The sequence below is a fragment of the Sabethes cyaneus genome, chromosome 2 (genome assembly GCF_943734655.1).
Source record: "Sabethes cyaneus chromosome 2, idSabCyanKW18_F2, whole genome shotgun sequence".
Lineage (NCBI taxonomy): Eukaryota > Metazoa > Arthropoda > Insecta > Diptera > Culicidae > Sabethes > Sabethes cyaneus.
Window position 1 is genome coordinate 31,944,165 of NC_071354.1, and position 18,804 is coordinate 31,962,968.

Genomic DNA, 18,804 nt, shown 5'->3' on the forward strand with positions numbered 1-18,804 from the left:
TCCGGCGACAAATGGGACACCTTAAGACTCCGGCAGAACTCGACAAAAATGGCAATGAACCACTAGGAACGGCATTTCATTAGATAATTTTAGGGATTTGGGTAGAGGTAAAAGAACCGAAGGAGTGGATGAAAGTTGTGGTTTTTTTTGTGAATTTTGGGCAACGTACGATAGAGTCGATCGCTATGGCAGATAATACACGAGAACGGTTTTCCGAACAAGCTAATCAGCTGATCTAATCTAATCTAAACCAATCTAATTCTACTATGTATATTTATTCCTGACAGATACGTATTTCGCCTACGACTGGCAGGTTTCCTCGGTGTCTGTTTTCGAAAACACTGTCAAGAATAAATATACATAGTCGAATTAAATTGGATTAGTTAACTTTGTTTACGGACTGTTTTTGGCGAAATACAAATAGAAATCGGAGAGTGGTGCAGGAACCACGAGCTCCACGCACTACTTGGAGAGATTCATTCCCATCGCGCATATAGCGAAATTCGATAGACTCCGGTGGGCCGCCCACGTCATACAGATGTCGAAGAACTGTAGAGCGAAATGCGTTCTCTACAAGAACCCCACTGGCACCTGCAATAGAGGAGCCCAATGTGCAACATGACTCGACCTGCTTGAAGCCGATTTGCAGATGTCGAGACGCTTAGCGAATTGGCGACTAGCATTCTTAGACCGAGTATAATGGAGACAAGTTCTTGACACATCGTTGTATGTTACATAACCGCCCAGTTAGCTTCGAGTCTGTCTGGGTGGTCTACCTAACCAGTCGTCGTATAATCGAATTTAGGCTAGGCTATGCTGCTAGATAGAGTCAGTAGCATTGTTGCACTAGCCCCGTAACTGTTCTGGTACTCTACAGTCGGTTGCGAAGTCTGTCGATAAAGAAGGGTCAAGTCTTAGAAAGACGTTTAAGCCCAAGGCAATGCCTTACGATCATAAATTTTGTGGATTCGCTTTAGCGCCCACGCTTCATGTCTGTAAAGGTTCACCAGCACGTTCAGAATGCTGACTCCAAAACTAATTTTGCGCGAGATTGCCAACTACGAGTTTTCAGCTACGTAGTCAGCTGGGAACCTACCGTTGCCATATGTTAGAAGCGGTTCATGTATCAACTACTGCAAATCGTTCTCCGTGCGATTCAGCACTAACAACATTTCCACCGTTTTAGACCGTTTCCTGTGTTCTACCTTACGCTATGTTTTGTCAGAATTGGTGATGAGCTTCTCCCTCCAAAGCCCTCGATCGATCCTGATAATATCGACATCATCCATATAACCGATTTCGGGCTAAGGCCATCTTTATTGCATGTTGGGTATGAAATGGGGAAGGCAAATGAGGTAGCGTCCAACATAGCTCCAGCCATCCCAAGCCCCTACCTAGCGCCTCCACGTGGCCTTACCCGGTAATGCGCTATTGAGTAGCCAAGCTAGGAGGCGCGATGATGGGTGATTCCCGGCTGCCTGATCTTAAAACTGCGGGTTTGGATGAAGGCTGAGCCACACGACCTTGTTAGTAGGTAAGCTTAACATAAGTTATTTTAATGATTTGTTTCGTTTTAGCTCATGAAGCAAGCACCTCCTACTGTACAGTGAAAACTCGGGCCGAAGAAAGTTTAAATAATGCTCATGGATACCAGAAGAAAAAATTAAATTAATAATGGAAGCACTCATGTAAACTCAAATGATGCAACTCTATTCCATTCGAAGGACTGCTGGTGAGATTGTTCTGTTTTTGTCTATATATCTTCATATAATGTATATTCATATAACACATATTTTATTACATTGCCATATACCATCATTATCGTAAAGGGGAAGGAGCATCAAGGTATCGAATGAATCGAACACTGGATGAGGGATGTGGTAACCAGCCCAAGTCATATAACGTCGGAGAGGATTTTGACGCACACAAATCATCACGCAAGATAAGTTTGCACGGCGAAGTTATGTATCTAAAAACCGAAAGTCTATGCTGGAAGGAGTGTCTTATACTTCCGTGGAATCATCTAAGCGACATTGCTTATAGGTCCACCCAACCCCTTTTGGTCCTTCACGAACAGCATTGACATGAAAGTTGTTAGGTAGATAAATTCGATTCTGCAGTAGTTCTACTTGCATACAATGGGAAACCCTTGAGGTGATGGTGGCTACCCCCATACATACATACATACATACAAGGCCATCTTTATTGCATGATCGCTCTTCGTATGTCACTTTTAAGAGGAAAGCTATAAGGTCTCGTCTGCCACGTGCGCGTGGTTTAGATCTCTCCAGCCCATCGCCATTTGAATCAGTTTAATCAGCTTCTGCTACAGCTCATTTTCTCTGACTGAATCGTACGCTGCCTTGAAATCTGATCATCAGATGAGAGTCATCATGGCTCTAGTCGTACTAGAGTTTTAATGGTCAAATTTGATATGGACTGGATAATAAAGTTTTTGATCCTCCAACATGCTGAACAACAAGAAAATCCCTTTTGGTATTATTTTAACCAAGTTTTTTGAAATTCAAAAATGCTTGCAAGTTTTGAAGTTGCCAGTTTGAGCTCATCAATACTGTTATTGTTTTGCTGGTTTTTTGTGGCTGTAGCTAATGGGAATGGACACGTGACTTTGACTTATCTGCAACGAACACATGATCACAGTCACCCATGGGAAGCATGTGTAATGCTAAACAGAGGTATATTGGTTATGTACTTTGATCGCAACGCCATGTAAAATCGCAAAAATTCCGCCCGTTTCAAACAATGAAAATCACAAAAAATAGCGTGACTAAGTAAACATGAATTTCTTATGCAATTAAGGAAGACAATTGGAAAGACGTGACTAGGAACAGGCACAAATTTTGAAATGGTCGTTTATCAGCGGGCAAATTAAAATTATTGAAATTGAAATTCTTCATAGTAATAACAAGCTTGAAAAAAAAAAACAAAAAGGATTCATAATACAGTTTGAACCACTCAATCATTCCTGTCGCCAAAAAGTCTCATTTAGCGCAAAAGCCACGTAGTAATGGTAGCTTCAGATCGTAGGGTGACAGTAAAAATGGTCACTTGGAACTTTGAAAAAGAAATGTTCGTGATCGTTAACCTTAAAAATAGTCTACTATTCGGCGCTTTATAGGGGGTGTTTCATTGTAATTAAAGTTTGAGTCGAAATTTTAATGTTTGGACCAACAAATTTTGTTTGAGACAAAATTTAACTTTTACTTGTTAGGGCTCAAATTTGCTGTTTTCAAAATCAACGTCAATTGAATGTGATTCCCCCCGTTTTCAACTGTTTGTCACCAAAGAACCAGACCAGACAAATTGACAGGATTTTTCTGACAAAAAATTCTAAGAACAAATCGGCTATGCTAGTCCAGCAGAAAATAACCTTCACTCGGTTTGTTTACATTTTGCAGATTGGTCCATTTAAAAAGTTGGTGCCAAAATCTTTAGCTAAATAATTTGCTTTGTCCCATACAAACCTTATCGCCCTACAGCGGAGGTATTTGCCCGATATAAAAATAAAAGCGAATTTGGCGCAGTCTTCACACATTACAAAAGCCCGGTCGTCAAGCGCTTCAAAGCGGTAAACATCAGTCGCATTAGGTCATCCTGATGAAAAGACAAAAAAATAAGCTACTATGTACATAGTAGATAGGTGATGTGTGAACCTTAATTCAAGATGTCCGTTAGGTCATCGACTAATGGCAGCAGACGCGCCTCAATCACTTATCGCAGAATGGCTTTGACACGGTGAATCGTGTTTCAAGGCTTAAAATTATCGTCCTAACCTAAAGAAAGGCGTGTTTTTTTTGCGGTGTTGTTAAAAAAAGAACCAAAATACCAATCAATCCATGTATTCTAGTAGTCCGTGAACACAGCAAGCGAAGCAGCGCAGCGAGCGAGTGACGCACGACGGCTTAGCCGTCGCAGCTCGCGCGAGAGCAATGGCGCCCCCATATCAATCATCGCCCGCACTTGACACATGCGACCTAAGCGATAAACTTTACGACGTTCCTCCACAGCACATCGCGCGTCGTCTTCTGCTGCTGCAGCAGCAGTCAGAGTCAGTATCCGGGGGGGTCAGCAGCCGGGGCGCGGAGGCGACAGAGAGACAACGACAGCGATTCACCGCACCGATTCCGAATGCCGTGCCGACTTTATACTGCTGCTGCAGGCGAGTGTTATTTGTTGTTCTACGAATTGGATTGCATTTGTTTTTCTTTTTTTTTTTTCCTGTGGATGAAGATGAAGTCAGGGTCGGGGAAGGAGGTTGTATGCGCTTCGGATCGGATTTGTTGAGGCGCTAAGTAGGCCGTATTTTTGTGATCGATGACGACGGATGGGGGTACGCTGGGTAATGAGCTACAGTACATAGTTGGAAGAACATTCTCATTGCGGGACGCGAGAGGGTACTAAAAATAAATCTGAGGATACTGAATTCTGTTTTCGAAACCTTTGAATTGATTAAAAAAAGTCGACAGCCAGTGGGCATAACAAAGAAGCCCCGTTTCTATAATTAGCTAAATACCTAATTTGAGCAAATATAGCGGAATGACAGCGCCGAAAAAATGCGGCTACGCACGAATGAACCGCACATCACAATCGCAACGGCCTGCTAAGACAACGTCAGCGTAAACAGCAGAAAGTAGCAAAACAGTACCTATCCTACTGTCGTCGGCTGCTGGGGCTGGCAAATCGGGACCGTAACCGGTCGGTCTTTTTCTTGGCAACAGCAAGTTTTGGCAATTGACACCACATCGCGCGAGCCGCGGAATTTGTGTGCGCTAGTTGACTTGACAGTTGAAATCCCGTACGTCTTTACTCGATTTGCGCTAACGCTGGTTGGTGACTCAATGTCTGAAAATATCCGACCAAGGAAAAAGGCACGAAAAACAAAACAAGAACACAGCATGCAGGCCGCGAGCAACTTTGCAGGTTCGGCGCAAGGCGCACCTGAAGATATCTAGCATTTTGATGTTTTAAAACAGTATTGTAGAGCGACACTTTTAATGATAACGAGTCGTCCGGATTCTTTTCTACAAAACAAAAAACTTTTGGACTGATTCAGAATGCACTATCAAGAAGTTTGGACAACAATTTTCGCTATTTCAATCCGGTTCCGGTTTATGTTCCACTAGTAGGCACTGCCGGCTGCATTGTTTGTCAATAAAAACTGTGCAGCCAGGAACGGTGGAGTTCCCCGCATCTCTCTAGGTATTTATTATTATTTATTTCATAAAATTTTGAAAGCATTTTAAGGCGCAGAAGATAAAACCTAAAAACAGCTCACTTCGCGTCGAAGGTGGTGTCACCCGAACATTCCTCCCACTCCGTGCAACCACGGGGCCGCCGCCCCTGGCCGGGCCGGGTAGCCAAAACTCAATCATCATTTCACGGATTCTGTGAAACGCGTTGCAAAGACGACGACGACGACCGTCGAGAAGCAGCAGCAGCAGCAGCAAAACATCAAAAAGATCTGTCCGACTGTCGTTTTTATGGGCCGAATTTCAGACATAAAATTATGAATAATTATCTCCGCGCGTCAACTAGCGAGAGCAGCACACGGTGGTGGTGCCCTCCCGGGTGAAGCAGAGGCAAGCAAAGACCCGACCAAACCCGGGGACATGGGCAGCAGTGGTGGTGGTTCGCGGTGCTTCTAGAGCACTCGAGCGAAGTGGTCTTTTCGAAGCTTCGAAACCCGGCTGCTGCAAAACTGTTGCCACGCAGTCTGCACCGATTCGAGAATGGTTTCGTCGCTATCGTCATCATCATCGCGTTCGTCATCGGACAGGAGAAAGACACTAAAATCGGACAAGTTAACGACCTCGGGCCCACGAGGAAAGATTGAGTATGACCTACGCGCTGCTGCCGGGCCGGTTGGATGGTCGTCGTTACGAGTGGACGACAATGATTGATTTCGACTAAATGGTTTCAGAGTGATTGATCGGAGCAAAGCGTAGCAATTTTGTCGTAAATTTTGCGAAATGATTCTTCTTTTATTACCTACAGCTCTCAAGGGGTCCGGTTTTCTCACACCTTGTCACCACCATCCGGCGGAACGAATTGTTAATGGTTGTTAATATGATTTGACACCTCAAGCTGCAGTCAAATCGGCAACTAAAAGCCCTGCCATTATGAGTCACCTTGCACTTTCAATCATTATTCCGACAAAAAAAAAAAAAAACCAAATCAAGCAACACTGCATCGGCACGCAAACCGAGAGGCTCGTCGAGCTATCGTCCAATGACGGGCGAAGGGTGGATTTTTCGCTTCGGTTGAACTAAAAACTAGCTATTTCGGTGCCCAACCTCTAAGCCCGCTCCACTCGTGTGGTCATTCTTCCCCGCTGGGGAAACTAGCTAACATGATTGATCACTAAAATAGATCAGCTTAGGTAAGCCAATTGGATCACGTCAATTACTTTGCTGGCGGGGCGTCACATGACCGCAACCGGATCAAGGCGGACCTTGTTTGGCTTTCGGGTGCAGGTGAAGTTAGTGGACCGTTCGTCCGTCGTCCGTCCGCTTGGTCGGCGATAGTCCTTCTCGAAGGTTTTGCTTGTGGGAGAACACCTGATGACAGACTGTCGGCCGTACGAGAATGTGCAAACCGATCGGACACGAGACGGGTTGATTCGATTGAGAAATTTGCGAATCTTCCGCTTATAAAAATGATGGAACTTGGGAGAAGCATTGATGAGGGCTGATCAAACTGATGAAAAGATTGTCAAAAATAAATTTCAAACAAATATTGGGATAAAAATACAGCGAAGGTTATGTAAACTAACAACTTTGTAAAGACCTCCGCCGGAGGAAAACTCGGGTAAAAAAAATTACCTGTAAAAATGGTAAAAGTTTTGCCACAGTATAACAGACGTAACACTGCAGCCTCATTCCATCGCCAATAAAAACGATCATTTCAAATGTTCACTTAAGCCAAGACTCAAACAACAGTCGTTGCGGAAGAACGCTGGCGCTGTTGTCAGATAATATACTAGGCGATTATTGAAGGACTCAAAATACACGTTTTTGTAAAAGATTGCAAATCTCTAGTACCTTTCCTTACAAAGTTAATGCTTTTGGCTCGTGAAGTTTAGCAAAAATAAAGCTTAAATAAGCGATAACTTTGTAAGGAAACATCCTAGAGATTTGCAATCTTCTGCAAAAACATATATTTTGAGTCCTTGAATAATCGCCTAGAACCCTATATTCTTGTAAAATGCAACCAGCATAAGCTAAGTATGAAAAACTATTTTTTAAAGAATTTCCAAGGAAAATGCTTTAAAGCTCTGCACTCGATAGAGATAGAAATGTCATTTCTTTAGCAAAGTTGTTTGCCTTTCTATTTTCTATAACTTTGCCGAAGAAATCATGTGTCTATCTACTAACACAAAAAAATAGACGTGTATCGAGCCTTTAGCGAGCGCGAAACACACAAAACGTATGCTTGCCGTACTCTCGTTTGGGTGGTTGGGGACAAGCGGAACATGTACAAGTTTATATTACTCGAGTTAAGCTTTAAGATGGAAGTGCTGATTTCATAAATCCGCTTGCCTCATTTTACCCAATGGGCTCGTTAAGCTATGGAAATTTAAAGCTTGAATATGCGATAACTTAGCAAGTAAAGGCCCAAGAGATTTGCGGGTTTCTGCGAAAACGTGTATTTCAAGTGCTTCGATAATTGCCTAGAACATTATATTCTTGTAAAATGCAACTAAGAAAAGCTAAGTATGAAAAACCAATTTTTAAAGAAGTTTTAAAGAATATGCCCTATAGCTCAGAGCTTGATAAAGATAGAAATTTCATTTCTTCAACAAAGTTGCTTGCTTTTATATTGTTTACAACTTTGCCACAGAAACTATGTCCATATTTCCTAACACGAAAAAGTTATTTTTTTATTTTCATTTTAGTAGGCGGTGCCTACCTTTTGACAGTTTCAGATTAAGGGGGATTTTCATACGATTAAAAGTGCTGAAGACCATAAATGATAAAATGAAAGCAAGACACTAGAAAAAAAGTTCCGCTTTTCGCTCTTTTGGACCACTGTGCGTCGCTCAAAGCTGATGATGAATTCTGAAATTACCAACAATGAAGCCTCTGGCCAGGGCATATCATAAAATGGTGCTGACTCGAGGTACGTAATGAAGCCTCGTGTCCAAGAACAAATTATAACAAGTCTCCACATTCCCGGGGTCTAGCAATAAGATTGGTTGAAAAGTAGTAAAAATTGCAAAAGGAAAAAAAAGGTGAAAGCACCAACACTCAAGCACGGATAATAAGCGCTTCGCTCACTCTATAACGATGCTGCAAAAAGAACGAAGTGCGGAATACTGAAAAATCGCCTGGACGATATTAAAATAGACCAAATTATTGTCCGCATTAAGGGGAATGAAACCATACTTAACCGTAAATATTGTCATCTAACTTTCAACCTAGAACCATTTATGAATTGGTACCGTACCGTATCCAAAACTGTTGCCTGGTGCAATCGTCGTCGTCAGTAATATAGAGCCGGGGTTGCTCGTGCTTTTTCAAGGTCGATCTTGGGTCACTCTTGGGTCAACAATTTCCCAGTTGTCTCAGAAGTTGCAAATCACTTTTGACCTGGTCAAGCCATCTTGCACATTGAGCCCCTCTGTTTCTGGTGTCGGTGGGTTAAAGTTGTTAAAGAGAACTGTTCTCGTCGCACTGTCGACCGGTATCCTTAAGACGTGTCCGGCCCACCGGACCAACTTTCGCCATATGTACAATGCAGCACGCTCTTCACTATCGAGTGGAAGATTCGTGCCTTTCATTTCTTGTTATACCAGAATGGTAAGGAAACACAAAAAAGGTGGACGACATTTAGAATGCTTAATTCTTTTAGTTGAGTGCGGCAGGTGATTGTGGTATTGCCACAAATTAACCTGTGTTGTACATAAATCATGAATCTCGGATGATCTTTGTCACAATCTCGAGTTTTGCAAGTTTCTGAGGAGTTCAACCTTAGATGATTCAGTTACGTTACTATGAAGGCATCCCAGGTAACCAATAAGCATCACTAACGCCATTCAAATGTAGGCCAATAAGCATTTAAGTCGCCTTAAATGCTACTTAAATGCTATTTTGGCAAAATATACAGCTACTTTACTGATAACCTTCTTATAGTGCTGACAATGCTAATTTACAGCTAATTACCGACACGAAGAATTTGAATAGAATTTTGGATGCCAATTTACGACACCTATGCAGTCAAAAATCTAATATATAACAACGTGCAGTATAAAATGCCAGATACGCTGATTTGCTGCTTATGTTAATGCTTATTAGTTACCAGGAATGGGTAGTTTAATATACAAATTTGCAATTTTTCCTCGCAGTAAAGTAGAAAACAACTCCCCTGCCCCCTCATTGCATAGTCAGAAAGCGGATAGTAATATTCGCCATGAGTGAACAACATTTCGCCGAATATCATTTTGCGAAAAACCTTAAGCGGAATGTACCATTTCACGGAAAACTTTTTTGTGGAAAGTACCATTTCGCGATATTCTCCTTACTCGCTGTCGTTCGTTCCAGGAAATCCAGGTAGACCTAGGAAAACAAATAAACCTAGACAGTAGTGATTTCTGCGGGGAGTTGCCTTCCCCCAGTGGGCGGCGCTTCCGACGGCGGGTCACCGGCAACACTCGCGGCCGTCTCGTCCTGAATGATCTCGTGTTACTATAAATAGTTTTTGTGGTCTTGTTATTGATTAATGTTTTATGGAAGAGTCTCGAATTTCTCGAGCTCGATTAGTTTTTGAGTTTCGCAAAAATTTCTGTTTTATTTGTATGAGAGTCCATATCCCCCTACCACAGGGGTGAGTGGTCTTTAACTATCATAAAATAAATTCAAGACTCAAAAATCTCCCGCATGTCAAATTTGGTTCCATTTGCTTGATTAGTACTCAAATTATAAGGAAATTTATATTTCATTTATATGGGAGCCCCCCACCCCCCCTCTTAAAGTGGGGAGGAGTCCTAATTCGCCATAGAAAATATTCTTGCCCTCGAAAACTTTCACATGCCAAATTTTGTTCCATTTGCTTGATTAGTTCTCGAGTTATGAGGAAATTTGAATTTCATTTGTATAGGAGCCTCCCCCTCCTAAAGTGAGGAGGGGTCCCAATTCACCATAGAAAATATTCTTGCCTACAAAAACACCCACATGCTAAATTTGGTTCCATTTGCCTGATTAGTTCTAGAGTTATGAGGAAATTTGTATTTCGTTTGTATGGGAGCCTCCCCTCCTAAAAAGGTAAGGGGTCCTAATTCATCATAGGAAAAATGGTTGCCTCCAAAAACCTCTACATGCCAAATTTGGTTCTATTTGCTTGATTAGTTCTCGAGTTATGAGGAAATTTGTATTTCATTTGTATGGAAGCCCCCATTCTTAAAGGGGAGAAGAGTCATAATTCTCCTTCTAAAGAGGGGAGGGGTCCCAATTTACCATAGAATGAATTCTTGTCACCAAAAACACCCATATGCCAAATTTTGTTCTATTTGCTTGATTAGTTCTCGAGTTATGCAGAAATATATGTTTCATTTGTATGGGAGCTCCCCCTCTTAGTGGGAGCCCCTTTCCTGGCCCCTAAAACCTCTACATGCAAATTTTCACGCCGATCGGTTCAGTAGTTTTCGATTCTATAAGGAACATACGGACAGACAGTCAGACAGAAATCCTTTTTTATAGGTATAGATTTCTTACCACATTTGAAAATCGGAATCAGACAGGAGGGACAGGAGAGACAGGAGAGACAGGAGAGACAGGAGAGACAGGAGAGACAGGAGAGACAGGAGAGACAGGAGAGACAGGAGAGACAGGAGAGACAGGAGAGACAGGAGAGACAGGAGAGACAGGAGAGACAGGAGAGACAGGAGAGACAGGAGAGACAGGAGAGACAGGAGAGACAGGAGAGACAGGAGAGACAGGAGAGACAGGAGAGACAGGAGAGACAGGAGAGACAGGAGAGACAGGAGAGACAGGAGAGACAGGAGAGACAGGAGAGACAGGAGAGACAGGAGAGACAGGAGAGACAGGAGAGACAGGAGAGACAGGAGAGACAGGAGAGACAGGAGAGACAGGAGAGACAGGAGAGACAGGAGAGACAGGAGAGACAGGAGAGACAGGAGAGACAGGAGAGACAGGAGAGACAGGAGAGACTGGAGAGACTGGAGAGACTGGAGAGACAGGAGAGACTGGAGAGACAGGAGAGACAGGAGAGAGAGAGAGAGAGAGAGAGAGAGAGAGAGAGAGAGAGAGAGAGAGAGAGACGTTTATTAGGAATTAGGACTTTTTAAACACAAGGCGTTCATTCGAGTACAGAAAGAGAGGAGGAGATAAAGTGTACTATTTTTACAATGAATTCGGATTTCTAGGCTCTATTATTTGCTCAATTTTTTTCTTGGAAGATGAGGTGTCATCACTCTTTTAGAGTTAGATTGAACTTCTAGAATTCGGTAGTTTGACTACAATAGACACAAGGGCACAATTTGTGTCTAAAAATAATTCAACCCGCCAGTGTTGGTAGAGTTTGAAATACGTCGCACGCTGCTGGAACTGGAAGATTAATTTTTTGCTTTATAAAGTTCTTTCCTACTACGTACGTTATCGTCTTGCCCAGTGACAAGTGCTTTGTGTTTGTTGAATAAATAAATTATCCTTGTGGAAAAAGATAATTTCGGGTCTAGCGCAATGATCCTACAGCACCGCCCAGCCGATATACAAACATACGACGTATTTTGAAGTTAACTGGGAGGTTTAGTTACGGTACATAATTTAATGGGGGGTTACATAGGAAAAGGAGGGTTAAAAAACCGAAATTTGTGCTTGGTTACTTTATGTACCACGCCATATGAGCAAAGTTTTTCACTCCCAACCCCATTCATTGGTTCCATTGTGGCAATTTCACTGATTCGAGTTCAAGCTAAGCTAACCTAAGTACCCCACACGAGTACAGTTTATTAATGAAAACAATACATGTTTGAAAAATTTGAGGTATTCTATTTTCCAAGAATATTGGATTTTCTCGGCCATTGTCATTTTAAAAGTTCATAACTCTTATTTTTATGATAATGCAATAAAATTTTTCAATACAACTAGGCCTTCTACTCAGGGGGGCTCCGTAGCCGCAAGGTTACCGAGTCTGCTTTGACAAGCGAGTGGTCGTGGGTTCGAATCTTAGTAGAATCAAGCCATTCGATGTCAAGTGACTTTAGCATGAGTTTATTCTCAGGCCCCTCCATTTACCCTTCCTTCGTGCTGAATTCTATATTTACCCTCTGAAGCCTCTTGACAGTGCAAATGTCCCTCCTATAGTTAAGTGTACTGGTCAGAGGTACGAATGAGTCCTCGCCAGGGACGGCTATAATATGGGATAGTGCTGGCAGCGAGGAACAAGTGGGTAAAGTAGATCAAGCTTTGAAGGAAGGGTAAACCCCAATACACGCAAGCACGCATACAATTTAAAATAAGCATATCGCTCACTCAATAGCGATTATAGCAAAAAGAAATGCAGTGCAGGTCATACAGCAAACACCCGGGCGATATTACAATAGATCAACTATACTGGTCGCAGTAATGAGTCCACACATGGAAAAAAAGGCCCTCTACTCACTTCATATTTCATTACATATTTCATTACAAATTTTTTCTAGGAAATAAAGATTTTTACAAAACATCAAAAATGAGATGCATATTTTTTTGGTTTTGAGATACAAATTACAAACAAATCTAGTTGAGATAATGCACAGGAGACGCATGGTGTTTTGATGTTATCTTAAGGAACGAATGGATTCCACACCATTAGGTTCCAATGACATTGCAACATTGAAATCGCATCTAATTCGAACTAGAGTTCTACGTAAATGGAACGGAAAATAAAGCTTTTAAGTCATGTCGGCTCACTGGCTCAATTAAGCTTTTTCCGTTTTTTTTGTTCAATTGTCAACCTAATATATGTTTATAAATGCATGCAGTTCAATATCAATGTCAATACTCTGAAACAACCCAGTACGAGAATACCTCTGACAAACAAAATAGAAAGAATTTCAACTTTGTCATGACCCAGCTATTCCTTGTTTTTTATTTTTCGACGAACGTTGAACTCTGTAGTTGCACACCAAAAAAGATGTTTGAAATAAATTTTAAATATTTTTTGGGTTGTGCACAAAACCTGATATTGTCTCTAAATCCTACTGCAATAAACTAAATTAAGCAATCTCTACCTTAGATTGCTTAATCAACAACCGTGAACTACCATTACCCTCAGTTCAGTAACACAATCACCGGTACGAACTGCCCGCCGCCCATCAATTAATCGGTTGTTTGGCGATTCTGATGTCATGCGGGGATGTGCGCTAAAAATAAATGATTTTTCCGAGAAAAACTGTCACCTCACTTAGCCAGCAGCAGCAGCGAGCGCGCAGCGGGTCACATTGTCTGATGATGGTAGCGCGAATGACACGAGTCGAGTCGAGCAACTTACCGTTGCTGCAGGTGGCGTCATGTGCCGCCCCGTCAAGTCATTGTGACTTTCACCCGTCGTCGTGTTGTTTCCACTCCATCGATCCCACCGCGGATGGCGGTGGGTAGGTGCTTAGGTGGGCACTTCATTAAAGGGACGTTTGTCGTTTGGGTTGTGATCGATGCTTAAGTGTATTTTTTTTTCTGTGGCATTCGACTTACGTCAAACGAATGTGCCTGGGGGCACGTCTTCAGGTTGGTTGGAAATAGAACTATTGCAGCAAGTGGCTGCACCACAATGGTGTCAGTGCGGTAATGATTTCGTTTGATTTATTCTTTTTTCTTACTATCACTGACTTACTTTTCGGGGTACTTAAGTCTGGATCCTGCTGATCCAGCAAGACGCGCGAATAACAACGATCAGCGCTGCAAGTCGTAAAATCGAAATAACTAATTAGTTATTTCCCAGAACCCATCCTCTTTCGTTCTGATCCCATCAAGCCGGTACGATCGGATCGGACGGAGCTTTAACGTGGATTCAGGAAATTTTTGCTGACGATCCCTTCCTCGGTATTTGGTTTGTGGCGCGTGATTCTTCAGGCTGAGTTGAGCCATAACGACGACGGACGACGATGACGGGAGGGATGGATAACGCCACACTTAGAACGCTTAGCCACGCTGCGCTGTTATTGTTTGCCTCGCAGCGCAGAAAGTTTTGATTGGTTTTGAAGGTTAGCTGCGCATTCCTCCGGCTGGCTGGCTGGCAGTTTCCAGGAAATTTCATTCTCAGCACATTCCTCAACTCAACCGTAAAGCCGGACCGGAATGGGTGAAGGCAAATTTGAAGTCGTTTGATTGTTTTCGGCATAAGTTTTTTTTTATGTTTTCTTTGTGTTTTAATGTTTCGCCAAAGGTATTTCGGATGGATTTTGAAGGTTCATATTTGTTTTTCTCTTCTGTTTTTTTTTTGTTTCAGTGGAAGCACGGACACACGGGGTCACCGTTCCGGAAAATACTCCTCTCCAGTGGCTTTCGGAACACCTTAGCTATCCGGATAATTTCCTACATCTTTGCTTGATCATGGCTTAGACAAGCTCCTCGCATTTTTTTTCCTGAATTTCAGAACTGTGACAGCGACGACGACGGCGGCGGGTAAGTCTCAGGAATCGAACACTCAGCAACGATTTAGAACTGTATTGGGGATCATCGAAAATTGACAGCAAATTCGATTAGTCGCTTCACACTCTCGGCTACAAATCGCTCTTGTACCGAGTACGAATATTTCACACAGCACAGCATAGACTTTCTTATTGGACATTTAATCATTTGTATGTATCTGTATGTATATGTATTAATAGTCATAGTTGGGACTCACAGCGGATATTTAGTCTGTAAGCATATAATAAAATACTGTAAAAGTCATCTAAACTAAATTATGGCTTGCTTTTGTACGTGGTGCTGATCCCGTAATCTCACTCTCGCCGTTATGCTTTTGTGATAGACAGAGACGAGAAGGAAGAAAAAGAAGAAGAAACTAACCGAAATGAGTAATAAACTGAAACCATCACCATGGCATCAACAACTGACCATCTGTGAAAGCTTCTGACTGTCGTCGCCGTGGCTATGCTGCGGTTGTCATAATGAATGAAGAAAAGAAACAAGTCCTAGCGATTACGATCTTGAAATTCGGGACCACCTACGACCGGCGCAGTGGCGGAAGCGGACGACTGGCTGGCATTTTGAGCTTTAATTGATTTTAATCTTAGCGTATTAAATCTGTGGGCTGCGCCGAGAATCCGCTCGAGTTTTTAATTTTCTTCTTATGGAGTTTGACATTGTATAAATTCTATCATTATGGTCATTTTAAACCGAAATGACGACGACAGTAAAACCAACGAGTCAAGCGGTTGGTACGAAATACATGATCGGGTTCTCAAACTAAGCCAAGCTAGAATTCCGCATAGAATTCGTGATTCAATATCTCATCCCTTCTAGCACGGTTGTTACAGAATTGTTGTGGTAATCGAAATATGACTAATTTCAGTCGCTATCCGGTTGCTGCAACTAATGAACCTACATTAGTTGAACCTACAGTGTGCTACTTGGGATGTTAAAGAAGTACATGTGTTTTACAGACTGGAGGGAAAACTAGCTTAGAAAGCCTGCACGGAGAAAAAAAGTGGTTTCAATAATATTTATGGTTGTCCTGCGCACAGTTACAATTATTACAATTACAAGTGGTGGAGAGAAAAAAAATTGCTTGGAAAAATTATCTGAGCATTGCCACTAGGATGAACTTGGTCAAATACCGACGAACAAGAAACCAGTTGACCACAATCCTGAGGAGTAAAAAGACGTCGTGCAGAATTAGAACAACTAATCTGAGCTAATGACACACACAAGTTTTACAAGCAGGTGAACCAATCTGGTAAAGGCTACACATCGAAACCTGATATGTGAAGGGACGAGGGAGGAAATCTAATCACAAACAAGCGCGAGGTGCTCAACAGGTGGAAGCAGTTCTTCGATGAATACCTCAATGGCAAAGTGGCAGAAGGAGATGGAACGGAAGTCGACCTAGGAGTGTCCATGGAAGATAGAATGTCCCAGCCTCTGATCTCCAAGGAGTCAAAGGAGAAATCTAGATTGTTGAAGACCAACAAAGCCGCTGTCAATGTCTCTACACTGGGTTATTTCCAAGATTTAGGAGAAGAAGAAGTTACCGGAGGAATGGATGAAAGGAGTGGTTTGTCCTATCTACAAAAAGAGTGATCGGCTCGAGCACAGGGTTTCGTAGGGAGTTATCAGGCGCGCTTCTTGGGGGCTCGCGTAACTGCGGACCAAATTTTTACCATCCGACAGACTTTGCAGAAATATCGCGAGTACAATGTGCCCATGCATTACATCTTTACTGTTTTTAAAGTAGCATACGATACAGTCGATCGAGATATGGCAGATAATGTACGAACACGGGTTTCCGGATAACCTGCCGCGACTGATCAGAGCGACATTGGTTCGAGTCATGTGCTTCGTGCGCTTTTCGGGGACATTCTTGACTCCCTTTGAGACGCAGTTAGAGTTGAGAGGGGGTTCGCGAACCCCCAGGGCTTCGCCAATAGTTTTAGGGGGTTCGCGAAAAAATTGGCAGTAATGGCGGACGATTCGATGGGATGTGTCTGACTTTCGCATGTCATCGATCATCCCGAATGTTTTATCTGAAATTCTGCTGGTGAATGCAACAATGATTCCAAACTGATTGGTATCTTACTTGCACTGGTTTGGCATCTCTCATCGTCCGCCATTACTGCCAAATTTTCGCGAACTCCCAAAAACTTTTGGCGAACCCCCTTTTGGGAACCGCTGCTTTAGTATATAACAAAGGGTACTCGAAAATCGGGTTCACTTTTATCAGTTTGTTTGCCGTTTCAAACGTGTTGCCTGACATCCATCTGGCAAAGCGGAATGGAAAAGTGCCGCTGGTCTGCAGTTTGCTAGAAAGTGCGCCCGTGAACCAGCAGGAGTGATTAGGCTGTTGAAATTTTGGATTTATCCGCACGCAGGCGTGGTGACGAGAAGACCTGTATCTTCTGTAGCTGGGAGAAATGAACAAACTTTTCTTCGGAGTTACTAGAGGTGTTTTGCTAAACATTCAAGCTGTTATATTGCCCAAGATAAGTGAGAAGAATGCCGATATTTCTAACAGTTGTATCAATTACCAGACACCATCCTTTTAAGGATGAAAACATGATTATATGAAGATATAAAAGATTGTTGTTCTCCGCTGATTAAAATAAAGTTTATTGGGCCAGCAATAATTATTAAAACAAAACATTGGGTTTGGTTTTAATTTATTTTCTTGCGCATTATTGTGGTGATTTAGTGTTTTATTTGGTGTTAACTTGGTATTAAGCGCTATCACATGTTCACGGCAGGCAATGTTTCAAAGTGACGATTATTGAAATTAAAATATCTGCGGCACCGCTCGTGTTGCCATTGGTGGTGCAGCAGAATAAGGAATTATCAAAGTAAATAGCAATCAACGAGAAAGGGTAGGATTCCAGTTAGTTCTCTTGTAACTTTGTTATAGTAGAATTAAATGGAATTTTCCATCGACTTTCTCGTTGATTCCTGAATTAAACCAAGACTTGTTCGAAAATAATTGGAAATTATTTCAACCAATCACGAAGCGACAATTTCTAGTTAGACCGAGTTAGAGTTATTTTGAATTTTTCAATGACGCGCATTGAAAATCAATAGTTTTCTATATTCTCCAATTCGATTTTCCGATCGATTGGTGTAAATATTTTGGAAATCTATTGAAAATTAACTGAATTATAAGCCGAAGTGTGAAAACGTGTTAGTGTTACCACTTTTGATGACGTTATTTCCAACAACCAATTACGAAGCGAGGATTTCTAGGATTTCCATTATATCCGATTTTTCAATAGGGCGCACTTAAAAATTAACAGTTTTCTTTCTTGGTGTGGATGCGTAGAAGATTTTTCGATCGGTTGGTGCAAAAATATTGAAAATCGATCGGAAAACCGTTGAGCTATTAGCGCTCAAAACCTATCAGTTTTCGTGACGCTCGCATTTTTCGATTTTTTGGAATGACACTGACACCCTATCTCAAAACTTGCCGTAAAACATAGTCCTACGTAAAAATAATGGTGACTAACCTTGGTAGGCACTACATCGTAGGGATGGGAAAACTATCATTAACTACAGATAGTTATCAGTAAGCGATAATATCTCTAAGTATCAGTAAGGTTTCGCTGTTATTGATATTTACTGTTATAGTTATATATGTTACTCTTGTTGACTTTTTCGGTGAGAAATAAGAACTAAAATGTTTTTAGCGGACGTTTCCATGCTTCAGTCGTTTACTACGCGTTGAAGTTATGTTGCCCCACTAGAAAAATTAGTTAGATCAAACTTATTGGACGGTAGTTGCGTACAATAAACGTGGCTCGTGCTGATTTAAGTCGTCTCCATTTAAATCGAACTTGGGCCACTCGTCGCCAATTTTCTAGTTGTCTCAAAAATTTACAAATCACTTTCGACCTGGTCGAACCATCTTGTACGTTAAGCCCCCTATTCCTGGTGCCGGTGGGGTTGTTGAAGAGAACTGTTTTCGTCGCACTGTCTGTCGTCCGGCATCGTTACGACGTGTTCGGCCCACCGTAGCCTGCTAACTTTCGGCAAATGTACGATGGGATTCCCTCCAAGCAATGCACTATGGGCAAAAACGAGAGAAAAAACGGACGCAATTAAGATACGGCCTGCAGGCTTATGAAATATAGGTGATCTTATGTAA

General features: G+C 42.1%; 1 protein-coding gene across 1 annotated transcript in view; it reads left to right on the forward strand.

Moving 5' to 3' along the window:
- The window catches only part of LOC128733707 (autophagy protein 5), a 36,276-nt gene extending 21,218 nt beyond the window's left edge, over positions 1–15,058 (forward strand). Inside the window, exon 7 of the mRNA XM_053827475.1 lies at positions 14,464–15,058. Coding sequence (XP_053683450.1) covers positions 14,464–14,576 — 113 coding nt within the window. The 3' untranslated portion in view covers positions 14,577–15,058. The remainder of the gene's footprint in view (positions 1–14,463) is intronic.
- Positions 15,059–18,804: the final 3,746 nt, after the last annotated feature.